The sequence below is a fragment of the Scyliorhinus torazame genome, chromosome 7 (genome assembly GCF_047496885.1).
Source record: "Scyliorhinus torazame isolate Kashiwa2021f chromosome 7, sScyTor2.1, whole genome shotgun sequence".
Taxonomy (NCBI): Eukaryota; Metazoa; Chordata; class Chondrichthyes; order Carcharhiniformes; family Scyliorhinidae; genus Scyliorhinus; species Scyliorhinus torazame.
Window position 1 is genome coordinate 168,486,986 of NC_092713.1, and position 23,204 is coordinate 168,510,189.

A 23,204-nucleotide genomic window follows, 5' to 3' on the forward strand; every position below is an offset into this window, starting at 1 on the left:
TACTGGCGATGTGCTCTCTCTCCTGAGGCGGACCAGAGCTTAGCCTGCAACGTGAGACTGTACTGGCGATGTGCTATCTCCTGAGGCGGACCAGAGCTGAGCCGGCAACGTGAGACTGTACTGGCGATGTGCTCTCTCTCCTGAGGCGGACCAGAGCTTAGCCTGCAACACGAGACTGTACTGGCGATGTGCTATCTCCTGAGGCAGCCCAGAGCTCAGCCTGCAACACGAGACTGTACTGGTGATGTGCTATCTCCTGAGGCGGACCAGAGCTTAGCCTGCAACACGAGACTGTACAGGCGATGTGCTCTCTCTCCTGAGGCAGCCCAGAGCTGAGCCTGCAACGTGAGACTGTACTAGCGATGCGTTCTCTCTCCTGAGGCAGCCCAGAGCTGAGCCTGCAATGTGAGACTGTACTGGCGATGTGCTCTCTCTCCTGAGGCGGACCAGAGCTTAGCCTGCAACACGAGACTGTACTGGCGATGTGCTCTCTCTCCTGAGGCAGCCCAGAGCTTAGCCTGCAACACAAGACTGTACTGGCGATGTGCTCTCTCTCCTGAGGCAGCCCAGAGCTGAGCCTGCAATGTGAGACTGTACTGGCGATGTGCTCTCTCTCCTGAGGCAGCCCAGAGCTGAGCCTGCAACACGAGACTGTACTGGCGATGTGCTATCTCCTGAGGCAGCCCAGAGCTGAGCCTGCAACACGAGACTGTACTGGCGATGTGCTCTCTCTCCTGAGGCGGACCAGAGCTGAGCCTGCAACGTAAGACTGTACTGGCGATGTGCTCTCTCTCCTGAGGCAGCCCAGAGCTGAGCCTGCAACACGAGACTGTACTGGCGATGTGCTATCTCCTGAGGTGGACCAGAGCTGAGCCTGCAACGTGAGACTGTACTGGCGATGTGCTCTCTCTCCTGAGGCGGACCAGAGCTGAGCCTGCAACGTGAGACTGTACTGGCCATGTGCTCTCTCTCCTGAGGCAGCCCAGAGCTGAGCCTGCAACACGAGACTGTACTGGCCATGTGCTCTCTCTCCTGAGGCAGCCCAGAGCTGAGCCTGCAATGTGAGACTGTACTGGCGATGTGCTCTCTCTCCTGAGGCGGACCAGAGCTTAGCCTGCAACACGAGACTGTACTGGCGATGTGCTCTCTCTCCTGAGGCAGCCCAGAGCTGAGCCTGCAATGTGAGACTGTACTGGCGATGTGCTCTCTCTCCTGAGGCAGCCCAGAGCTGAGCCTGCAATGTGAGACTGTACTGGCGATGTGCTCTCTCTCCTGAGGCAGCCCAGAGCTGAGCCTGCAACACGAGACTGTACTGGCGATGTGCTCTCTCTCCTGAGGCGGACCAGAGCTGAGCCTGCAACACGAGACTGTACTGGCGATGTGCTATCTCCTGAGGCAGCCCAGAGCTGAGCCTGCAACACGAGACTGGACTGGCGATGTGCTCTCTCTCCTGAGGCAGCCCAGAGCTGAGCCTGCAATGTGAGACTGTACTGGCGATGTGCTCTCTCTCCTGAGGCAGCCCAGAGCTGAGCCTGCAACACGAGACTGTACTGGCGATGTGCTCTCTCTCCTGAGGCGGACCAGAGCTGAGCCTGCAACGCAAGACTGTACTGGCGATGTGCTATCTCCTGAGGCAGCCCAGAGCTGAGCCTGCAACACGAGACTGGACTGGCGATGTGCTCTCTCTCCTGAGGCGGACCAGAGCTTAGCCTGCAACACGAGACTGTACTGGCGATGTGCTATCTCCTGAGGCGGATCAGAGCTTAGCCTGCAATGTGAGACTGTACTGGCGATGTGCTCTCTCTCCTGAGGCAGCCCAGAGCTGAGCCTGCAACACGAGACTGTACTGGCGATGTGCTCTCTCTCCTGAGGCAGCCCAGAGCTGAGCCTGCAATGTGAGATTACTGGTGATGTGCTCTCTCTCCTGAGGCAGCCCAGAGCTGAGCCCGCAACACGAGACTACTGGTGATGTGCTCTCTCTCCTGAGGCAGCCCAGAGCTGAGCCTGCAACACGAGACTGTACTGGCGATGTGCTATCTCTTGAGGTAGGTTTCAGTTCAAACCATCAGTGCTCAATTAATTTTTAAACGTGGAACATGTGTTTCCAAAATAAAATAATCCACAGGTTGAGTGGATCCAGAGGAGATCCTCAAATCTATCACATCCCCTTGCTTGTTATTTCAGTCGAGTAAAGTCGTCACCACAGTCTTAGATGGCCAAAGGCTGCTTTCTCCTTTGAGGTGGAGAGCTTATTGGTGGTGATTTAACCTGAGGATCACCACACCTCAGGCAAGGGGCAAGGTTTTAGAAGGTAGGGCCTTCATGAATAACCTTCAGTCTAGACTAATCAGGATTCTCACTCTTTGTGCAGGGACCTCACACCTCCTCCACAAACAGAATGTCAGCCTAGAAGTAACTGTGGCCAGCCACATCAGAGTGTTCACCTCACTGGAAGTATGAGGCCGACGAATGTTTGCTGCAGAATTCAAAGCAGTCCACACTGCTGTGACTAACAGTAACAACGCACTGTGGATGGAGATCAGAAATCAAAACAGAAAATGCTGGTAAAACTCAGCAGGTCTGGCAGAATCTGTGGAGAGAGAAACAGAGTTAATGTTACGAGTCCAATATTACTCCGACCGTACCAAATAAGAGTGATATTGGACTCAAAATGTTAACTATGTTTTTCTCTTTCCACAGATGTTGCCAGGCCTGCTGAGTTTTTCTGGCACTTTGTTTTTATTTCACAGTGCAGTGATAGAGCTGTCCAAGTTGGGCTTAGACTTGCAAAGATACAATACAATTACTCTGTACAAAGTCTGGTTTTTTAGCATTTTCACTTTTGCGTTGCTGACAATAGTTTTCAGAAGTTAGAACAGGGGGCCCCAAAGAGTGTGACAATATTTGCAAAGGCTCCCTCCCCCACCACCCACCAGATAAACACCTGGGTGTGAAAGAGACAGAGTTAATTCCTCATGTAGTAGCCTGAATGATAAACCAGTAAAACAAAGTAAAACAAAGCAAGTAGCTTTTTAACCTTTAGGAGTTTCCTCATTCAGCGCTTGAAAGGCAGGGCCATTAGGGTTCCAAGTTCCTGTGATCACATAGGACTTGCCATCAGCACTCTTTCCCATGGATTCCTGAGTGCAAACAGATAGAGAAGAAACAAAATTAGCTGACAGTAAGAGGGTAGGTACCCACTGCATGAAAAGAAATAATCTGCTAAACCCCTGAAAGTATTCTCAATTGAGAGTCCTTCGGTGTTTTAGATAAACACGGTGCAGCACAATCAATCACTCACGAGGCGAGAAGAGATAAAGTCAATCAATGGCTTTATTATGCAGACTTGTTCCCCAGCAGCTCGGTTACAGAATGCGGCTGCTGGGAGAACCCGGGTTCTTATACTCCGCCTTACTGGGTGGAGCCAGCAGGCGGCAGATCCAATCCTGATCCAGAGTCTGTCAACCAATAGCCTCTCGGCATCACTGGGTACTGTACTACCCCTAATACATACCACCACATTCACCCCTTGTTAAAAAAGAACCCGGCGGGGTGGTGGGTTGCATGGTGGTAGGGGTTTACAAGGTCTGTACTGGAATTTCCTTAACACAGTGGCTATGCATCGATATCAACTGTTAACTATTTACAGATCTTGCTTTTTCACGCAGATTCGATGAGTCGAGTGGGTGCCCTGGTCGTCCTTTCCGATCATCTCAGCCCCAGTGGTGATGCAGGCGCTGGCTCGGGCACTGTCGTCTCTGGGAGTGTCGCAATGTTTGTTCCTGTTTCACTACTCCAGGGCGGGCACGGGAGGAGGACCGATCCACCCGGGAAGGGGGCGGCTGTGGGGTGCGCCGGCAGGAGGGAGGGGGTGATTGGTGTTGGGGGGGTGTGGGGAGCTCCGGCAGGCGCCAGTTCCCTCAGGGAGACCGAGTCCTGTCGGCCGTCGGGGTACGCCACGTAGGCGTATTGAGGGTTCGCATGGAGAAGATGTACCCTCTCGACCAACGGGTCCGATTTGTGCGCCCGCACATGCGTTCGGAGCAAGATGGGTCCTGGGGCTGCCAGCCAGGTCGGAAGTGATGTTCCAGAGGAGGACTTCCTAGAGAAGACAAGGAGGAACTCGTGAGGCGTTTGATTAGTTGTGGTACACAGCAGCGACCGGATGGAGTGGAGGGCATCCGGGAGGAGGTCCTTCCAGCGGGAGACTGGGAGAGTCCTGGACAGTAGGGCCAGTAGGACGGTCTTCCAGACCGTTCCGTTCTCCCTCTCTACCTGACGTTTCCCCGAGGGTTGCAACTGGTCGTCCTGCTCGAGGCGATGCCCTTGCTGAGCAGGCATTGACGCAGTTCGTCGCTCATGAAGGAGGACCCCCTATCGCTATGTACGTAGGCGGGGAAACCGAATAGTGTAAAGATGGTGCAGAGGGCTTTAATGACTGTGGCCGCGGTCATGTCGGGGAAGGGGATGGCGAAAGGGAAACGGGAGTATTCGTCCACCACGTTTAGGAAGTACGTGTTGCAATCGGTGGAGTGGAGGGGGCCTTTGAAGTCCAGACTGAGGCGTTCAAAGGGACAGGAAGCCTTTATCAGTGCGCTTTATCTGGACTGAAAAAGTGCGGCTTGCACTCTGTGCAGATTTGGCAGTTCCTGGTGGCTGTTCTGACCTCCTCGACGGAGTTGGGGAGGTTGCGGGACTTCACAAAGTGGTAGAACCGAGTGACCCCCGGGTGGCAGAGGTCTTCGTGGAGGGCTTGGAGACGGTCCACTTGCACGTTGGCACATGTGCCGTGGGATAGGGCATCGGACGGCTCGTTAAGCTTTCCGGGACGATACAAGATCTCATAATTATATGTAGAGAGTTCGATCCTCCACCGCAAGATCTTGTCGTTCTTGATCTTGCCCCGCTGTGCATTATCGAACATAAAGGCTACCGACCGTTGGTCAGTGAGGAGAGTGAATCTCCTACCGGCCAGGTAATGCCTCCAATGCCACACAGCTTCTACTATGGCCTGGGCTTCCTTTTCCACTGAGGGGTGGCGGATCTCTGAAGCATGGAGGGTACGGGAGAAAAAGGCCACGGGTCTGCCCGCTTGGTTGATGGTGGCCGGCAGAGCTACGTCGGATGCGCCGCTCTCGACTTGGAAGGGGAGGGACTCGTCGATTGCGTGCATCGTGGCCTCTGCGATATCCGCTTTGATGCGGCTGAAGGCCTGGCGGGCCTCTGTCGACAGGGGGAAGGTAGTGGACTGAATTAGCGGGCGGGCCTTGTCCGCGTAGTTGGGGACCCACTGGGCGTATTAAGAGAAAAAACCCAGGCAGCGTTTCAGTGCTTTGGAACCGTGAGGGAGGGGGAACTCCATAAGGAGGCGCATGCGTTCAGGGTTGGGGCCTATCACTCCATTACGCACTACGTAGCCAAGGATGGCTAGACGGTTGGTGCTAAACACGCATTTTTCCCTGTTGTAGGTGAGGTTCAGGGCATTAGCGGTCTCGAGGAATTTGCGGAGGTTGGCGTCGTGGTCCTGCTGGTCGTGGCCGCAGATGGTGACGTTGTCGAGATACGGGAACGTGGCCCGCAAACCATGCTGGTCAACCATTCGGTCCATCTCCCGTTGGAAGACTGAGACTCCGTTAGTGACGCCGAATGGAACCTTTAAAAAGTGGTAGAGCCGCCCGTCTGCTTCAAAAGCAGTGTACTTGCGGTCGCTCGGGCGGATGAGGAGCTGGTGATAAGCGGACTTAAGGTCCACGGTGGAAAAGACCTTGTACTGTGCAATCCGATTGACCATGTCGGATATGCGGGGGAGAGGGTACGCATCTGACTGTGTGTACCTATTGATGGTTTGACTATAGTCTACAACCATCCTCTGCTTCTCCCCGGTCTTTACGGCGACCACCTGAGCTCTCCAGGGGCTATTGCAGGCCTGGATTATGCCTTCCTTCAGCAGCCGCTGGACTTTTGACCGGATAAATGTTCGGTCCTGGGCGCTGTACCGTCTGCTCCTAGTGGCGACGGGTTTGCAATCCGGGGTGAGGTTCGCAAACAAGGTAGGCGGTTCAACCTTAAGGATCGCGGGGCTGCAGATAGTAAGTGGGGGTATAGGGCCGCCGAATTGGAACGTCAAACTCTGAAGGTTACATTGAAAATCTAACCCTAGGAGAGTGGGAGCGCAGAGGTGGGGAAGGACATACAGTCGGTAATTCTTAAACTCTCTCCCCTGCACCGTTAGGTTCGCGATGCAGAACCCTTTGATTTCTACGGAATGGGATCCCGCTGCCAGAAAAATCTTTTGGGTACTCGGGCGTGCGTAGACCTGGTTTACGGGCCGAATGTAGATCCCTCTCAGCATGGTGAGTGCCGTCGGGAAATCCTCTGCGTCTTCAATGAGCGTGTAGATCTCCTGACTCACCCTGGAATGCAGGACCTGCATTTTCTGGTCTTTTGTAAGTCTGCCGGGGGCCGTTCGGAGGTATCCCTCAAAACACGCTAGCAAGTGTTTAAAAGTGGCCGCTGAGTTTGCTGCGTGGGGGCTGATTCGCAGACACTCCGGGGCGATCCGGAGCTCCATAGTCCTTTAAAGTGTGCGTAATAAATTGTAGCACGATCAATCACTCACGAGGCGAGAAGAAATCAAGTCAATCGATGGCTTTATTACGCAGACGTGTTCCCCAGCAGCTCGGTTACAGAATGCGGCTGCTGGGAGAACCCGGGTTCTTATACTCCGCCTTACTGGGTGGAGACAGCAGGCGACAGATCCAATCCTGATCCAGAGTCTGTCAACCAATAGCCTCTCGGCATCACTGGGTAGCGTACTACCCCTAATACATACCACCACACACGGCAATAATTCAATCAGCCAGACGACAGGCATCAGGGTTTCAAAAGGAAAACCTTATTTATGGGCAGTTTGGTTCATTAGAGAGTCCTCAGTTCAGGGTCATGGATTAAAGACCCCACTTCAGGAGCTTGGCACGTATTCTGGGCTAAAATGACAGTGCAGTAAACTGAGGGAACGCCATATTGTCAGGGGTGCTGACCAGTCCTCTGAAATGGATGCACAAGATCCCATGGCATTTTTTAGAAAGAAATACGGGTGTTTTCCTGGTATCCTAGCCAGCATTCATTCCTCAACTGCCATCACCAAAAATCAGAATAGCTGGTCCGCTATTTCATGGCCATTTGAAAGGCTTTGCTGCCAAGTTGGCTGTCGAATTAAGAACAGACACACGTAGGAATAAGAAAGGGAGTAGACCATACTTGAGCCTATTCTGAACTTCTACCTCAAATCCACTTTCACGCCCATTCCCCATATCCCTTAAATAAGAAAAGATAAACTCAGCAGGTCTAGCAGCATTTGTTGAGAGAGAAACTGAATTAACGTTTCAAACCTAAATGACCCTTTTACAGAATCATATTCCTTGAGAAACCAAAAATCTGTCCAGTTCAGCCTTAAAAATAGTCACAATGCAGCATTCACTTTTTAAAAATAAATTTAGTGTACCCAATTCACTTTTTCCTAATTAAGGGGCAATTTAGCGTGGCCAACCCACCTACCCTGCACATCTTTGGGTTGTGGGGGCGAACATGGGAGAATGTTCAAACTCCACACAGACAGTGACCCAGAGTCAGGATCGAACCTGGGACCTTGGTGCCGTGATGCAACAATGCTAACCACTGTGCCACCGTGCTTCCCACAATGGAGCATTCACAACCATCTGGGGTCGGGAATTCCAAACATTCATAACCCTTTGAGTGAAGATATTTATTCTTCCTCTCACTCCTAAATGATCAGCCCCCTTATCCTAAGACAATGTTTTAGATTCCCAGCCAGAGGGAATAATGTCCCAGTGCCAAGCCCCTTTAGAATCTTGTATGTTTCAATGAAACCACCTCTCATTCTTCTGAACTCCAGAGTGCAGAAGCCCAATTTACTCAGTCTCTCATCATAGAACAACCCCTTCTTTTCGGAAACAATATAGCAAACCTTCACTGCACTGCCTCCTATGCAAATTTGTCCTTCCTTAAATTTGGAGTCCAAAGCGGCACATAGTATTCCAGGTGTGGTCATAGGACAAAAATTGGAACATAGGACTTTGGAGCAGGAGGAGGCCCTTCAGCCTTCGAGCTTACTCCACCATTCAATCCAGCTGATCTGGCTATAGTCTCAACTCCACTTTATAATGACACACAGCGCCAGGTACCCGGATTTAATTCCGGCCTCGGGTGACTGTGTGGAGTTTGCACGTTCTCCCCTTGTCTGTGTGGGTTTCCTCCTGGTGCTCCTGTTTCTTCCCAAAGATGTGGGATAAGGTGGATTGGCCAATAATAAATTGTCCCTTAGTGTCCAGGGATGTGCAGGTTAGGTAGGGTTACCAAGGTTGCGAGGATAGGGTGGGGAGTGGGCCTAGGTAGGGTTCACTTTCAGAGGGTCAGTGCAGACGCAATGGGCCAAATGGCCTCCTTCTGCACTATAAGAATTCTCTGGTTCTACCTACTTTAGCATGTGCACCACCACCCCCCCCCCACCCCCACCCGCCCCCCACAATTTGGTATGCAAATAAAATATATGTAATTCTCTCAGTGCTGTACTGTAATTGATAATGCGCTCAAGTCCCAGGAGTGGGACATGAACTCACAGAGTTCCAACTCGGGTACTGCCAGCTAAGTCCCAGCTACAGTGCTCTTATCACCATATCTCACAACGTAATGTGGAGATAGGGAGTTCATTCAGTCAGTGTGTAAGCCTTCCCACCAGCTCCAGGAATCCTCCTTTACAGTTTCACCTGCAATCGCATTTTAAAGATTAAAAGGTTTGTTCGCTCCACCAAACTCACCATGTCGAGCAAGTGCATGTCACTATTCCGGATGTTTCTGCCTGGACTCAAGAGCATGCCAAAACACCTGAAAAAGGAAAAAATGTGGCAAACGTCACATGACACTGAAAACACAAAAGGAAACTTGAGGCTTAAATGGTGCCACAAAATCTGTATCTATGTCAAAATGGTGAAGAATATCCCTTACCAGTGGACCATGAAACATGACTTCTCCTATCACTCTAACGATTAAATCACTAGCACAACCTACTTTAATATCAACTAATATTTTCATTCACAACTTCAAATTGTGGCTTACATTAGGAGTAGGAAATCAGGAACAGCTCTATAACTGGGGCTGGTTTAGCACACTGGGCTAAATCGCTGGCTTTTAAAGCAGACCAAGGAAGGCCAGCAGCACGGTTCAATTCCCGTACCAGCCTCCCCGAACAGGCGTCGGAATGTGGCGACTAGGGGCTTTTCACAATAACTTCATTGTCGCCTACTTGTGACAATAAGCGATAATAAAACTCTCCACATTTATAACTGCAATTACCTCTGTCCAAGCTGCCATCTAGTGGTGGAAATTAAGTACTACAGCTTCAAACAGGGCAGTCTTCAACTGATGTGTACATCACATGGTCCATCATTAACATTAAATAGCCCAACTCAGTGTGCACGAGAGGTAGGGGGATGATTTCTGCCCATAGAATACAAGGATTACTAACAGGCAGTGGATTATTCTCCTCTGACAATTGAACCCAGAGACAATAGTCATAACAATTTCATTTTCTGTGACGCAGACAATTTGCATTTAATGTACAAGACCATGTTTTAGAGGAAACATGCACTGAGAACATGCAGTCCAATTCTGAACTTGCGTTTTCCTTATAGGAGCTTGTTAATCTATTAGGCTGCTGACGTAGAAATGCTCAAGTATATTTTAAGAAAGGAACACAAGAGTCTGATGACGGGAAGTTACTCGAATTCAGATAAATAAAATTGTGTTGTTGACAGTTCAGGGAATTTAGGCCATTCCTTTGCCAAGAACTGAGAGGTTGAAGTATTTACTACTGTAAATAAGACGGCTGCAATACCCAAAATCACAAGATCCAATTATTCTCCAAGTTGGGCAGTCTGGAGGACTGCATTTGGGCATTGCACCTTACAAATTATCTGTTGGCCTTGCAGATTCTCCAAAACGATGCCCAGGGTCAGAGGGTTAAATTATATGCTGTGGATAGGCTGCTTTTCCTCAAGCATTGAAGATTCTGATTGAGGTGCTTAAAATGATCAATGAATTTAATTGAGCTGAAAGAAAGGATCTATTTACTCTTCCAGAACAATGGGGTCACAATCTAACAATTCAAGCTGGACCATTTAGGAGGGAAATATCTACTTATTTCAAATATTGATAGCTGTTGAGGTGATAAATTAGGGAAAGATTTTCCTCTTCACTGCCTTGACAAGACTCAACCTTCCTGATTCACATTCCACTCAATGCACTAAAAATCAGGCAGGGTGTACAAGTGCATAAGGGTAAAATCAAATCTGCCAAATTACTGGATCAGTATTTAAACACACTATGAAACAAATATCATCATGCCTGAAAGGACTAGGCAGCATGGTGGTGCAGTTAGCACTGCTGCCTCATGGCGCCGAGGACCCGCGTTCGATCCCAGCTCCAGATCACTGTCCATGTGGAGTTTACACATTCTCCCCGTGTCTGCATGGGTCTCGCCCCTACAACCCAAAGTAGTGCAGGGTAGGTGGACTGGCCACACTAAATTGCCCCTTAATTGGGAAAAAGAATGTCTGGAAGGACTGCGGGTATCCAATGATAGGCAGCCATGTACAGGGTCTGCTGAAAATATGGGGGAGAAATACCCCATCTTTAGTCCTCATTCAGAGAACCATGGTGGGTTCCCTGGGTCCCACATCCCCCCTACACAGTTCAAATCAAATAACATATGGTGACATGCTGGTAAACCAGAGGGCCCACGCTAATGATCTGGGTTAAGAGTTCAAATCCCTCCGTGGCAGCTGGTAGAATTTAAATTCAATGAATAATCTGGAAATAAAAGCTCGCCTCAGTAATGGTGACCATGAAACATTGTTGATTGTCGTAATAACCCATCTGGTTCACTGAAGTCCTTTAGGGAAGGAAATCTGCCATCCTTCCCTGGCCTGGCCTACATGTGACTCCAGACCCATTACAATGTGGTTTGATTCTTAAATTCCCTTTGAAATGGCCGAGCGAGAACTCAGTTCAAGGGCAATTAGGAATGGGCAATAAATGCTGACCCTGCCAACGACGCCCACATCCCATGAAAGAATAAACAATTAAAAATCCTTTGGTAAGCTAATGTTTCATTCCCATGGCTCATTTTCCTGATGTATCTTCTCAAATTCGAGCAGTACAGCATTGCCCTTTGGTGTATAAAGCAAAGGAAGGAATGACTTAAATTGAAGGAAATGCAGAACCTGGACACACATCATTGCTCTAACTTGATGCGAAGCCAGGGAACGGTCATACACGTACTCATCAAGCAAAGGTAGCAGCGGACAAAATCATACAATCGTAGAATCCCTACAGTGCAGAAAGAGGCCATTCGACCCTTCGAAAGACCACCCTACCAAGGCACAATCCCCCATTCCTGCAATTCCACTCTAAGGGGCAATTTAGAATGGCCAATCTACCTAACCTGCACATCTTTGGACTGAGAGACGAAACAGGATCACCCGGAGAAAACCCACGCACACACGGGGTGAATGTACAAACTCCACACAGTTACCTTAAGTCGGGATCGAATCCAGGTTCCTAGCGCTGTGAGGCAGCAGTGCTAACCACTGTGCCACATTGCTGCCCCTGTCTTGCCAACATTTTTCACACTACAGGAAGCCTTAATGTTCTTTCAATAGATCACACAAGTAACCATGGCACCCATTCGTTACTGTTCCTCCATTCATTGAGACCATTGCTGATCTGCATCCTAATTCCTTCCACCTCCCTTGGCTTCATATCTTTTAATACCATTGACTAGACTTGATCAGGGAACTTCAGGTCAAGGAACCCTTAGGGAGCAGTGACCACAATATGATAGAACTTACCCTGCAGTTTGAGAGGGAGAAGCTGAAATCAGATGTAATGGTATTACAATTGAATAAGGGTAACTACATAAGGGTAACTACAAAGACATGAGGTAGGAGCTGGCCAGAGTTGATAGGAAAAGGAGCCGAGCAGGGAAGACAGTGGAACAGCAATGGCAGGAGTTTTGGGGAGTTATTCGGGAGGTACAACAGAAATTCATCCCAAGGAGTAGGAAACATGCTAACGGGAGGACGAGGTACCCATGGCTGACGAGGGAAGTCAAGTCAGCATAAAAGCAAAAGTAAAAGCATTCAATGTGGCGAGGATTAGTGGAAGTCAGAGGATTGTGAATCCTTTAAAAGTGAGCAGAGGACCACGAGAAAAGCAATAAAAGGGGAGAAGATGAAATATGACTGCAAGCTAGCTAGTAATATAAAAGAAGATAGGAAGATTTTTTTTTCAATATATAAAAGTTAAGAGAGAGGCAAGAATAGACATTGGACCACTGGAAAATGAGGCTGGAGAAGTAATAATAGAAAAAATAGAAAAAAGCAGAGGAACTGAATAGTTACTTCGCATCAGTCTTCACGGTGGAAGACACCACTGGGATATCAACTTCAGGAGAATCAGGGGGCAGAGGAGAGTGTAGTGGCAGAACTACCTTCTCACTAAGGAGAACGTTCTGGGAAAACTGAAAGGTCTGAAGGTGGATAAATCACCTGGACCGGATGGACTACACCCCAGGGTTCTAAAGGAAATAGCGGAGGAGTTTGTGGAGGCATTGGTGGTGATCTTTCAGGAATCACTGACTTTGGTCATTGGTAAGATTTTAGAGTCCATTATTATAGATGAGGTTGCGGAATACTTGGAAGTGCATGACAGGACTGAGTCAGCACGGCTTCGTCAAAGGAGGTCATGTGTGACAAACCTGTTAGAATTCTTTGAGGAGGTAACAAGGAAGTTAGACAAAGGAGAACTGATGGGTGTGAACTATTTAGATTTCCAGAAGACCTTTAACAAGGTGCCTTATAGGAGGCTATTAAATAAGTTAGCAGCCATGGTGTTACGGGTAAGATACTGGCATGAAAAGAGGATTTTCTGATTTTCTGACTGGCAGAAGGGTCATTTTCAGGCTGGCATCTGGTGATGAGTGGTGTGCCTCAGGGATCGGTGTTGGGACCACAACCTTTCACAATATACATTAATGTACAGATGTTTGCAGATGATACAAAGAAATACAGAGGGGCAGGTAGTATTGAGGAAGCGGGGGGGGGGGGAGGGGGCTGCAGAAGGACCTGACAAGTTCGCAAAGAAGTGGCAGATAGTGGCAGATGGAATACAATGTGAAAAAGTGTGAGGTTATGCACTTCGGAAGGATGAATGGAGGCATAGACTATTTTCTAAATGGGAAAAGGCTTAGGAAATCAGAAGCACAAAGGGACTTAGGAGTCCTAGTTCTTGATTCTCTTAAGGTTAATGTGCAGGTTCAGTCGGCAGTTGGGAAGGCAAATGTAATCATAGAATTTACAGTGCAGTAAGAGGCCATTCGGCCCATCGAGTCTGCACCGGCTCTTGGAAAGAGCACCCTACCCAAGGTCAACACCTCCACCCTATCCCCATAACCCAGTAACCCTACCCAACACTGGGCAATTTTGGACACTAAGGGCAATTTATCATGGCCAATCCACCTAACCTGCACATCTTTGGACTGTGGGAGGAAACCGGAGCACCCGGAGGAAACCCACGCAGACACGGGGAGGATGTGCAGACTCCGCACAGACAGTGACCCAAGCCGGAATCGAACCTGGAACCCTGGAGCTGTGAAGCAATTGTGCTATCCACAATGCTACCGTGCTGCCCTACCGTAATGTTAGCATTCATGTTGTGAGGGCTAGAATACAACACCAGGGATGTACTTCTGAAGCTGTATAAGGCTCTGATCAGACCCCATGTGGAGTATTGTGAGCAGTTTTAGGCCCCATGGCTAAAGAAGGATGTGATGGCCTTGGAAAGGGTCCAGGGGAGGTTCACAAGAATGATCCCTGGAATTAAGAGCTTGCCATATGAGGAATGGCTGAAGACTCTGGGTATTCGTTGGAGTTTAGAAGAATATGGGGGGATTTTATTGCAACTTACAGGATACTGAGTGGCCTAAATACACAGCTGTTTCCACTAGTAGGAAAAACTAGAACACAAGGGCATAGCCTCAGACTGAAGGGACTATCTTTTAAAACTGAGATGAGGAGAAATTTCTTCAGCCAGAGGGTGGTGAATCTGTGGAACTCTTTGCCGCAGAAGGCTGTGGAGGCCAAATCACTGAGTGTCTTTAAGACAGAGATAGATAGATTCATGATTAATAAGGGGATCAGGGGTTATGGGGAGAAGGAAGGAGAATGAGGATGAGAAACATATCAACCATGATTGAATGGTGGAGCAGATTCAATGGGCCGAATGGCCTAATCCTGTCTTATGGTCTGATGGGTATTAGATTGGTTCTCATTTTCAGCCTACCCCACTGACTAACAGCGATGCAAAAAAGAGCCAAATGCTTAAGTCTCTCTGTCAGTACACAGCCTCTACTTTAGCACTGTCCTCAGTTGCGCCTCCTCGTGATGACAGACAGAAACTGGGTCCCTCATGACAGCTTCAGAGGAACTCAAAGGAATGGTCCTGGCACTGGTGAACCTAACTCTCCGAGGTATAGAGGGAATAGCTCCATTGCCAAGTCTTAGAGTCATACAGTATAGAAGGGGCATTTCAGCCAATCGAGTATGCACCGACAAGCTACACTTAATCTACACTAATCCCACTCTCCAGCATTTGGCACATAGCCTTGAATGTTATGACATTTCAAGTCTTCACCCACGTATGTTTTAAAGATGATGAGGTTTCCCGCCTCTATTACCCTACCAGGCAGAGCATTCTCCATCACCCTCTGGGTGAAAAATTCTTTCCACAAAGCCCCTCTCAACCTCCTGCCTTCCACTGTAAAATTATCAAAGGTTTTGCTGAAATTCCATACAAACTATATCAATAGCACTACCTTCATCTGCACACCAAATCACCTCCTCAAAAAATTCAATCAAATTTGTGAGGCATCACCTCGCTTTGACAAAGCCATGCTGATTGACCCTGATCAAAACTTGCCTCTGCAAGTGGAGATTGATTCGGTCCTTCAGAATTTTCTCCAATATTTCCCTATCATCGATGTGAGACTCACTAGTCTGTAATTCCCTAGCTTAGCTCTACCACCCTTCTTGAAAAGTGGAACCACATTAGCTGTCCTCCAATCGTCTGGCATCTCCCCTGTGGCAAGAGAAGAATTAAAAATTTGGGTCAGAGCCCCTGTAATTTCCTCCCTCATCTCCCACAGCAGCCTGGGATTGAACCCATCCAGACGTGGGGATCTGTCCGCTTTTAAGCCTGCCAAAATCTCCAATACTTCCTCACTCACTATGTCAAACTGTTCAAGAACCTCACAGTCCCTCCCCACAAATTCTGTACTGACATCCTCCTCTCCAAAGTGAAGACAGATGTGAAGAACTCGTTTAGCACTCAACTAATGTCTTCTGGCTCCACACACAGATTGCCCCCTTGATCCTTAAAGGGCCTTACTCTTTTCCTGGTTATCCTCTTCCCCTTAATAAACTAATAGAATATCTTGAGATTCTGCCTGATCCAAGTGCCAGTGTTTTTTCATGACCCCTCTTTGCTCTCTTAATTGCTTCCTTAAGTTCTCCTGCACTTTCTAGACTCCACTCAGGCCTCCACTGATTTGCTCCCCCTGTACCTGCTAAAAGCCTCTCTTTGTGCATAAGGCTGGAGAGAGTTAAAGGCTAAGGGAGTAAACCCTGTCAAAAAATCTGGGGGGCCGGGGGGAGAGCCCAAAGATGGAATGATGTCTAACCATATCTCCTTTCCAGTTGCCTCCTGCAAACAAGCCAATGTAAAACATAGTGTTTTGCATTCCTTCGGACACAATTGGGAAGGTCAAGAAGGGAACCTTTTTGGCAGCTCCGGATCTCCATAAATTTTGTCCAGGTTTGTGCTGGAAAGGTCACTCCTGTTTTGCTGCAGGGCATGAACACAATACAGGAGATAGGTTTAACACGGAGTTATCACCACTGTGCAGTCATCTTACAAGACAAAAGACTGTCATTGTCGCAAATAGCTATAAATCGGAGTGGTTAAGTGAATAGTTTCAATGTCCTTAAGGGGAGGCTAGACAAACACATCAGGGAGAAGGGAATAGAAGGTTATGATGAAACATTTACATTGGGAGTTGGGAGGTGGCTTAAGTGGAGAATCAATACCAGCTTGGACTGGTTGGGCTGAACAGCTTGTTCCCTCTTTGACAAAGAGTCATCCAGGCTCAAAATGATAATTCCGTTCTCCAGATACTGCCAGACCTGCTGTGATGGTGCAGCTTTTTCTGTTTTTGTTCCAGCACTGTATATCTAACATAATCCAGCCAGTATCTAAAGAGCAGCATGACAAATATTCTTCTCACAAATAATACCACCAAAACAGGTCAACTTTATCTTATTTGGACTTCCGACGGCAGCCACGAGGTGAACGGTCGCACATAAGGTGACTCCTGCTTGGGGATTTGTTTTTTGGCCCTTAATGCCCATTTAACGGGTGCTGTAAAGGTGTAAAAGTGGTGCAGTTAGAGTTTGAGTTCCCCTTCGGCGTGGGATGTCTGGAGGTTATAACACGAGGAACAAATCGAGTAAGGGGTCCTCATCTGACTTAGAAAGGCCTCGTGTCGCAGGAGGTGAGAAAATGACAAAGGCCTCTGAGTCACCGTTGCCCACTCAGTGGACAACTGAGAGGCTGGTGGAATTCCTGGTAGAGGACTTTAGGAAACAGAAACAGGCCGTCACAGACGATTTGGCAAAGGTGATTGAGCCTATTCATGTAGCTCTGGACAGGGTGGAACAACAGCTGGGGGTACAGGTTTCGACGACTCAGAAGGTGGAGAAGGTCACAGATCATGGTGACCGGATCGCCTCCTTGGAGGCAGTGGTGGTGATGTCAACGGAAGGGCAGAAGGCATTGAAGGTCAAGGTCAACGACCTGGAGAATCGCTCCAGGTGTCAAAAATGTGAGGATCATTGGGCTGCCGGAGGGCATAGAATGTGCGAGTGCCAAGGATTATAGAGTGAAGATGTTTGGGAAACTGGTGGGGATGGGGTGCTAGCAAACCTTCCCGAAATAGACCGGGCCCACCAGTCATTGTGACAGAAATCCAAATCTGGGGAGCCGCCACAGACAATAATCCTCTGACTCCACAGGTATTTGGATAAAGAAAAGATCCCGAGTTGGGCAAAGGACACACGAGAATGTAGATGGGAGGGCCATCCCGTCAAAATTTATCAGAACTTTGGGGCAGAACTGGCAAAAAGGCATTCTGGGTTCAATGAGGCCAAGGCGGCTCTTTACAAGAGCAAAGTGCGGTTTGGAGTGGTGTACCCGGCTCGCCTGCGGGTCACTTTCAGAGACAGGGATCAATATTTTGATACACCGGAGGCAAATGACTTTGTAAAACAACATGGACTGGGGGAGGACTGAATGAAGTTGTTGGTTACACCAGAGTGTTGGAGGGTTTTTTTTCTCACTTTCTCTGTTTTTCACATACTATTATTTCTTTGTCTTTTATCCGGCTTATTGGTTTTATGTTTTTTAAAGTATTGTTCAAAACTGTTGGGTATGTTGGGGGGTGAGGCAATGGGTGTGGGGATGGTTTTGTAAAATGTTCTATATTAAACATGGGTTCAAGTAGGGGGTGCTACTTGTTGATTTCAGTGGATAACTTGGGTTTTCCCATGGGCAGCACGGTGGCGCAGTGGGTTAGCACTGCAGTCTCACGGCGCCGAGGTCCCAGGTTCGATCCCGGCTCTGGGTCACTGTCCGTGTGGAGTTTGCACATTCTCCCCGTGTTTGCGTGGGTTTCGCCCCCACAACCCAAAAAATGTGCAGAGTAGGTGGATTGGCCACCCTAAATTGCCCCCTAATTGGAAAAAATGAATTGGGTACTCTAAATTTATAAAAGTAAAAAACCAAAACAACAAAAACTTGGATTTTCCCCAGGTGGGGGTCACCCTGCTAGCAGATATACTAGAGAGCAAAGTATTTGGGGGGGGGGGGGGGGGGGGGGTCTTTTTTTGTTTGTTAAGGTAACACGCCTGGGGTAGTTGAGTTTTCTTTGTTTGGGATGGGGGGGGTTGGTGGGAGTGGAGTGGGGTAGCAAGGAGAGGGGGGGGAGTTAGGAAGAGGGGGAAGGGACGGATTGTTGGCGATAAACATTTCTTTGTTGATGTACTGATTTGAGGAGGGTGGCGGCATCCACCTTGGGTGGGTCTGGAGCTGATGTGAGGTGGGGCTCCGTCGGACTTCCTTGCGGGTGTGATATGGCTGATCATGGTAGAGGGGGAGGCAATCAGGCTGGTTACATAGAACGTGAGGAAGTTAAATGGACCAGCTAAAAGATCCCAGGTGTTTGCCCATCTAAAGAGTTTGAAACAACTGTGATTTTCTTGCAGGAGGCAGATCTGAGAGTTCGAGATCTGACAAGGCTGCATCGAATGTTGCACTTGAGTTTTGATACGAGGGCAAGGGGGAACGCGGTGCTGATCAATAGGAGGGTGGCCTTTTTGGTGGCTAACATTTTGGTGAATTTGGGGGATTGGGTGGGAAGGGAAGAGATATGTGATAGTGAGTGGGGTGTGAGGTGTTATCTGAGTTGGTTTAACATTGACTGCAACTGGATGCAGTGAGACTAGAAACAGGCTTCCGACACAGGTGATGGTCCAACACTGTTTTATTGAACCTGCTGGTTGCTGTACATAATCTGCTGTGGGTTGACACTCTATTAATGTAAACTGATAACCTCTGACTGGCTTGACCAGACTAGCTCTCTGTCACATGGAGACGGTGCTCACGGCCTTGTGCACTATCTCTGTAGCTGTATCCTGTGAGAAGAGGGAGAGTCTTAATGCCTTGTGTGTTTTATAGTGGTAGTGTCCTGCCTGGTGATTGGTTGTTCTGTGTCGTGTGTGTTCATTGGTTATGCCTGTCTGCATCTCATTATATACGAGTGGATATTATGACAGGGTGTTGGCAGGCACTCCGGTGGTCTTGGTGAACGCAACCGCACGGAACTGGGACAACACAGACTTTATCAAGAGGGTGCTGGTGGCCATCTCTGAACTTGAGTCACATCACTTAATCATGCGGGGGAGGGGGGGTTGTGGTTGTTGTTGTTGTTGTGGGGGCCGAGTATTCGGCAACTGTAATATCTGAACACGCTCCACACTATCTGAATGTGTGGTGGAGACGGATTACGTTCTGCAACTCCAGTGGAGGTTGGATAAAGCATTGCTCACAGACAGAGGGGTTTGGGAGAGGATAACTTCCGTTATTGGAACTTATCGGGAGTTTATTAAGAATGAGGAGGTTGCACCTTCCACTGTCTGGGCAACACTGAAGGTGGTTATCGGGGGAGTTAATTTCAATCAAAACTCATTGAGATAATTCTGGTAGGGCGGAGTGGCAGATGTTGGTTGATCCTTCAGGTGGACCGCCAATACTTTGCAGCCCCAACAGCAGAGTTGTTAGCGGAGAGGAATTAATTAATAATTTCTATTGTCACAAGTAGATTTACATTAACACTGCAATGAAGTCACTGTGAAAAGCCCCTAGTTGCCACATTCCGGCGCCTGTTCGGGTCACAGAGGGAGAATTCAGACCATTCAATTCACCTAACAGCACGTATTTCGGGATGTGTGGGAGGAAACCGAGCACCTGGAGGAAACCCACGTACACACAGAGAGAACGTGCAGACTCCACACAGACAGTGACCCAAGCCGGGAATCGAACCTGGCACCCTGGGGCTGTGAAGCAACAGTGCTAACCACTGTGCTACCAGATGAAGCTTCAGGTGGAGTTTGAGTTGGTGTCGGCGGGGAAGGCGGTGAGCCAGCTTTGTCATGCGAGAGGGACGTTTTATGAATACGGGGAGAAGGCTAGCTGTTTACTGGCTTACCAGTTGAGATGGCAGGCAGCTTCTCGGGAGATAGCTCAGGTTAAGGACTCAGGGGAGAGGGTTGGTTTCTGTCCAGAGAAAGTCAATGAGGTATTTGAGACCTTTTACTGGGATTATACAAGTCTGAGCCTCTGGAGGAAGACTCGACTATGGTACAGTCTCTAGATGGGTTGGTCTTCCTGGTGGTGGCAGGGAAAGAGGGCAGGAGTTGGAAGCGCCGCTCGAGCTGGAGGAAAGTGTGAAATGTATTTGTTCAATGCAGCTCGGGAAGGCACCATGCCTGGATGGATTCCCAGTGGAATTTTATAAATAGTTCGAGCCGGTCTTGGGGCCACACCTGTTGGGCATGTTTAATGTTTCTCTGCCCCTGGGGGTGTTACCGGCCACAGGGGCGCAGCATTATTCTCCTTAATCTTGAAAAAGGATAAAGACCCCACGGCGTGTGGATCACACTGGCCCATCTCTCTGCTGAATGTTGATGCAAAGCTGTTGGCTAAGGTGTTGGCAACTTGTTCGCAGAGGTGCTCGCCGGGGATAATTTGAGAGGATCAGACGGATTTTAAGGGACGACAGTTGTCGGACAACACTAGGAGACTGCTGAATATGGTGCTATCGCCCTCGTCGGGGTTTGTTCCAGATGTAACCTTTCCATGGACGCACAAAAACCATTTGACCATGTGGAGTGGGGGTACCTTTTTGAGGTACTGGGACAGATTGGCTTTGGATCTAAATTATTTTCGTGGGTTAGGCTTTTGTACAGTGTCCGTACTAATGCATTGATTTCAGATTACTTTTGATTGTATAGGAGTTTGAGGCAGGGTGTCCACTTGGCGATTGAGCCGCTGGCCTTCGCACTTAAGTCATTGACCGGGTGAAAGGGTGTAGAGAGGGAGGTAGGAAGCATAAGGTGTCCCTATATGCAGACAATTTATTGCTTTATGTCACGGACCCTTTCTCTGATGGGGAAAGATAATGGAGGTGCTCAGAAAGTTTGGCTCCTTCTCAGGGTATGGATTGAACGTGTGTGCTGGGAATATCTCAGTGTTTCAGTATGTGCTGGGAATATCTCAATGTTTCAGTATGTGCTGGGAATATCTCTGCTTCAGTGTGCTGGGAATGTCTCAAGTGTTTCAGTGTGTGCTGGGAATATCTCAGTTTGAGTGTGTGCTGGGAATATCTCAGTTTGAGTGTGTGCTGGGAATATCTCAATGTTTCAGTGTGTGTTTTAGTTACCATTGTATGAAGAGTCAAAAGTCCTGTTCCTTTTCACGAAACACCATTTATTTCACTTCCACAGCCTCTGCACAAAACTCTAACACACCACCTGACACAAGGGTCACCTGAAGCCCCTTTACATATCAGTGTCAATCATTGGATACTGAACATAAATGAGACAACTAATTGCAATGTCTCTGAATGCATTACTGAACTCTTAAACCATTACTTAACAGTCTCCCCTTCCTTGGAGAAAAAAAATAATTAGGGGAAAACAAAATTTAAAGAAACTCAAAAACACACACGCAATTTCCCCCCTTCTTTTTTTTTCAAATTGTTTTTTTTTGGATGAAAAAAAAAAAATCACAGAAACAGGCGCCCTTCATTAACAATATCCAAAAGTTAAATTTCTGTCAAAATCTGAGATATATAAAAGGCCATATACACCGCCTCTACAAAGCTTAACGTCTCAGCAGCCAAAGTGCTTTCGACAACTTTCCTTATTTTCTTTGTTTCCCACACAGGAGGACAACATTTACCATTGTTCCCCAAGAGGAAAATTATGAAACCTCCTGTGCTTGATTTGCATAGGACGCATCACTATAAACTATGAATTTCAAGTGCCTACGGTCACCTAAAACCGGGAACCTCAAAACACACTCCTGCATTTTTAGTTTGGCCAAACGCTTTATTTGCTCTTATTATGTCGTCCACTTTGGGATCATTCATTTTTTTTTGTACTCAACTCTGAGACATCAAAACTCACGTCCGGTCTGGTCTGTCTACCTAACCAATTCAGTTGCCCAATTAAACTTTGCAGTTGCTCTTTTTCCATCTTTGAAACCTTGCATCTTTTTGTGAAAACCCGGCCACGACTAATTGCTATTGGGCTGATGCTTTCCAAATAAGATTGCTGACGTAAAGTTGCCCCTAACTTAGTCTGTCCAATTTCCAGTCCAATATATTTAAATGCCTGACTTCCGACCCCGAATTCTTTCCTCAAACCAGAGATTACAAAAGCTTCAAAATCACTAGTCCCACCCCACAAAAATTATTTGACATGCATCATAAAGATGCCAGATAGGTTCCCTTTTTAGTGCCAGTAAAACATTACCAGATCTACTTTCAATTGGTAACAGCCTAACTTTAACAAAACTGACCTTACCGAAAAATACCAGACTCTAGATGCAACATTTAAACTACACACACATTTGTTCAACTTCCAGAATACCCCTTCTGTGTTAGCTGCTTCTTTAGGAGGACGGAGAAAAATGTCTCTCTGGAGCTGATGCCCCTGCAAGAAGCCGGCTTTCATATCTATAGATTTGCATTCCCATGCCTTTGTGGCTAAAAGATCTTTAAAATTAACCTTTCCTGCTGTAGGTGAATCTACCCTTAAATCCTGATCTTCTAAGCTTTCTTCAAATCCCCTTGCCACAAGCCTGGCCTTTGCCTTATAAGTTCCATCCGGAAGAACCTTTTCCGTGCAAATCCATCTGTTGAACAGAGCTCTTTGTCCCCTATCCGGTACTTCCGTGTATACCCCAAATTCACTCCAACTATGCAGTTCTTGCTGTTTAGCATCTTTGATAACTTTTCATATAATTTATTGGAAGTCACCAAAATCTCACGTGCATGTGGGCTTCTACTCCTATTAGTATTCGTAGTCTTACTCATGTTCCGAGACCTTGATAAAACTACGTCCCCTCTCACACCTGGTAACTTGTTCTATACTGCTACTGCTTGATCTTTTCTATCTGCTGTGGGATGTCCTTTCAAAATTCTCGACCCTTTCCTGCGGACCTGTTCACTAACCGATGTACTATCAGAACTGGCACTGCGTTTCTGTGACCTCCATTTTTGAACTTCGTGTTCCCAATCCATTGTCTTAACCCCCTCCCCTGAATGCTGTACATTCAACCCATGTTTATACTTTCCAGTGGCTTTCCCTGCTCTAATAACAGTTGCATCCTTCCATTGACTAGACCCTTCAGGCAAGTATGTCACCTTTGTACCAACTTTTGGTATTTGTCCT

At 47.9% G+C, this 23,204-nt stretch overlaps 1 protein-coding gene across 2 annotated transcripts in view; it reads right to left on the minus strand.

The window, feature by feature from the left end:
• Positions 1-23,204, minus strand: part of rabgap1l (RAB GTPase activating protein 1-like) — a 934,074-nt gene that overhangs the window by 651,234 nt on the left and 259,636 nt on the right. For both annotated transcript variants that reach the window (XM_072511773.1, XM_072511772.1), the window contains 2 exons: positions 8,838-8,904; positions 3,038-3,140 (listed from right to left, as the gene is read on the minus strand). In XM_072511773.1, coding sequence (XP_072367874.1) covers positions 3,038-3,140; positions 8,838-8,904 — 170 coding nt within the window. The remainder of the gene's footprint in view (positions 1-3,037; positions 3,141-8,837; positions 8,905-23,204) is intronic.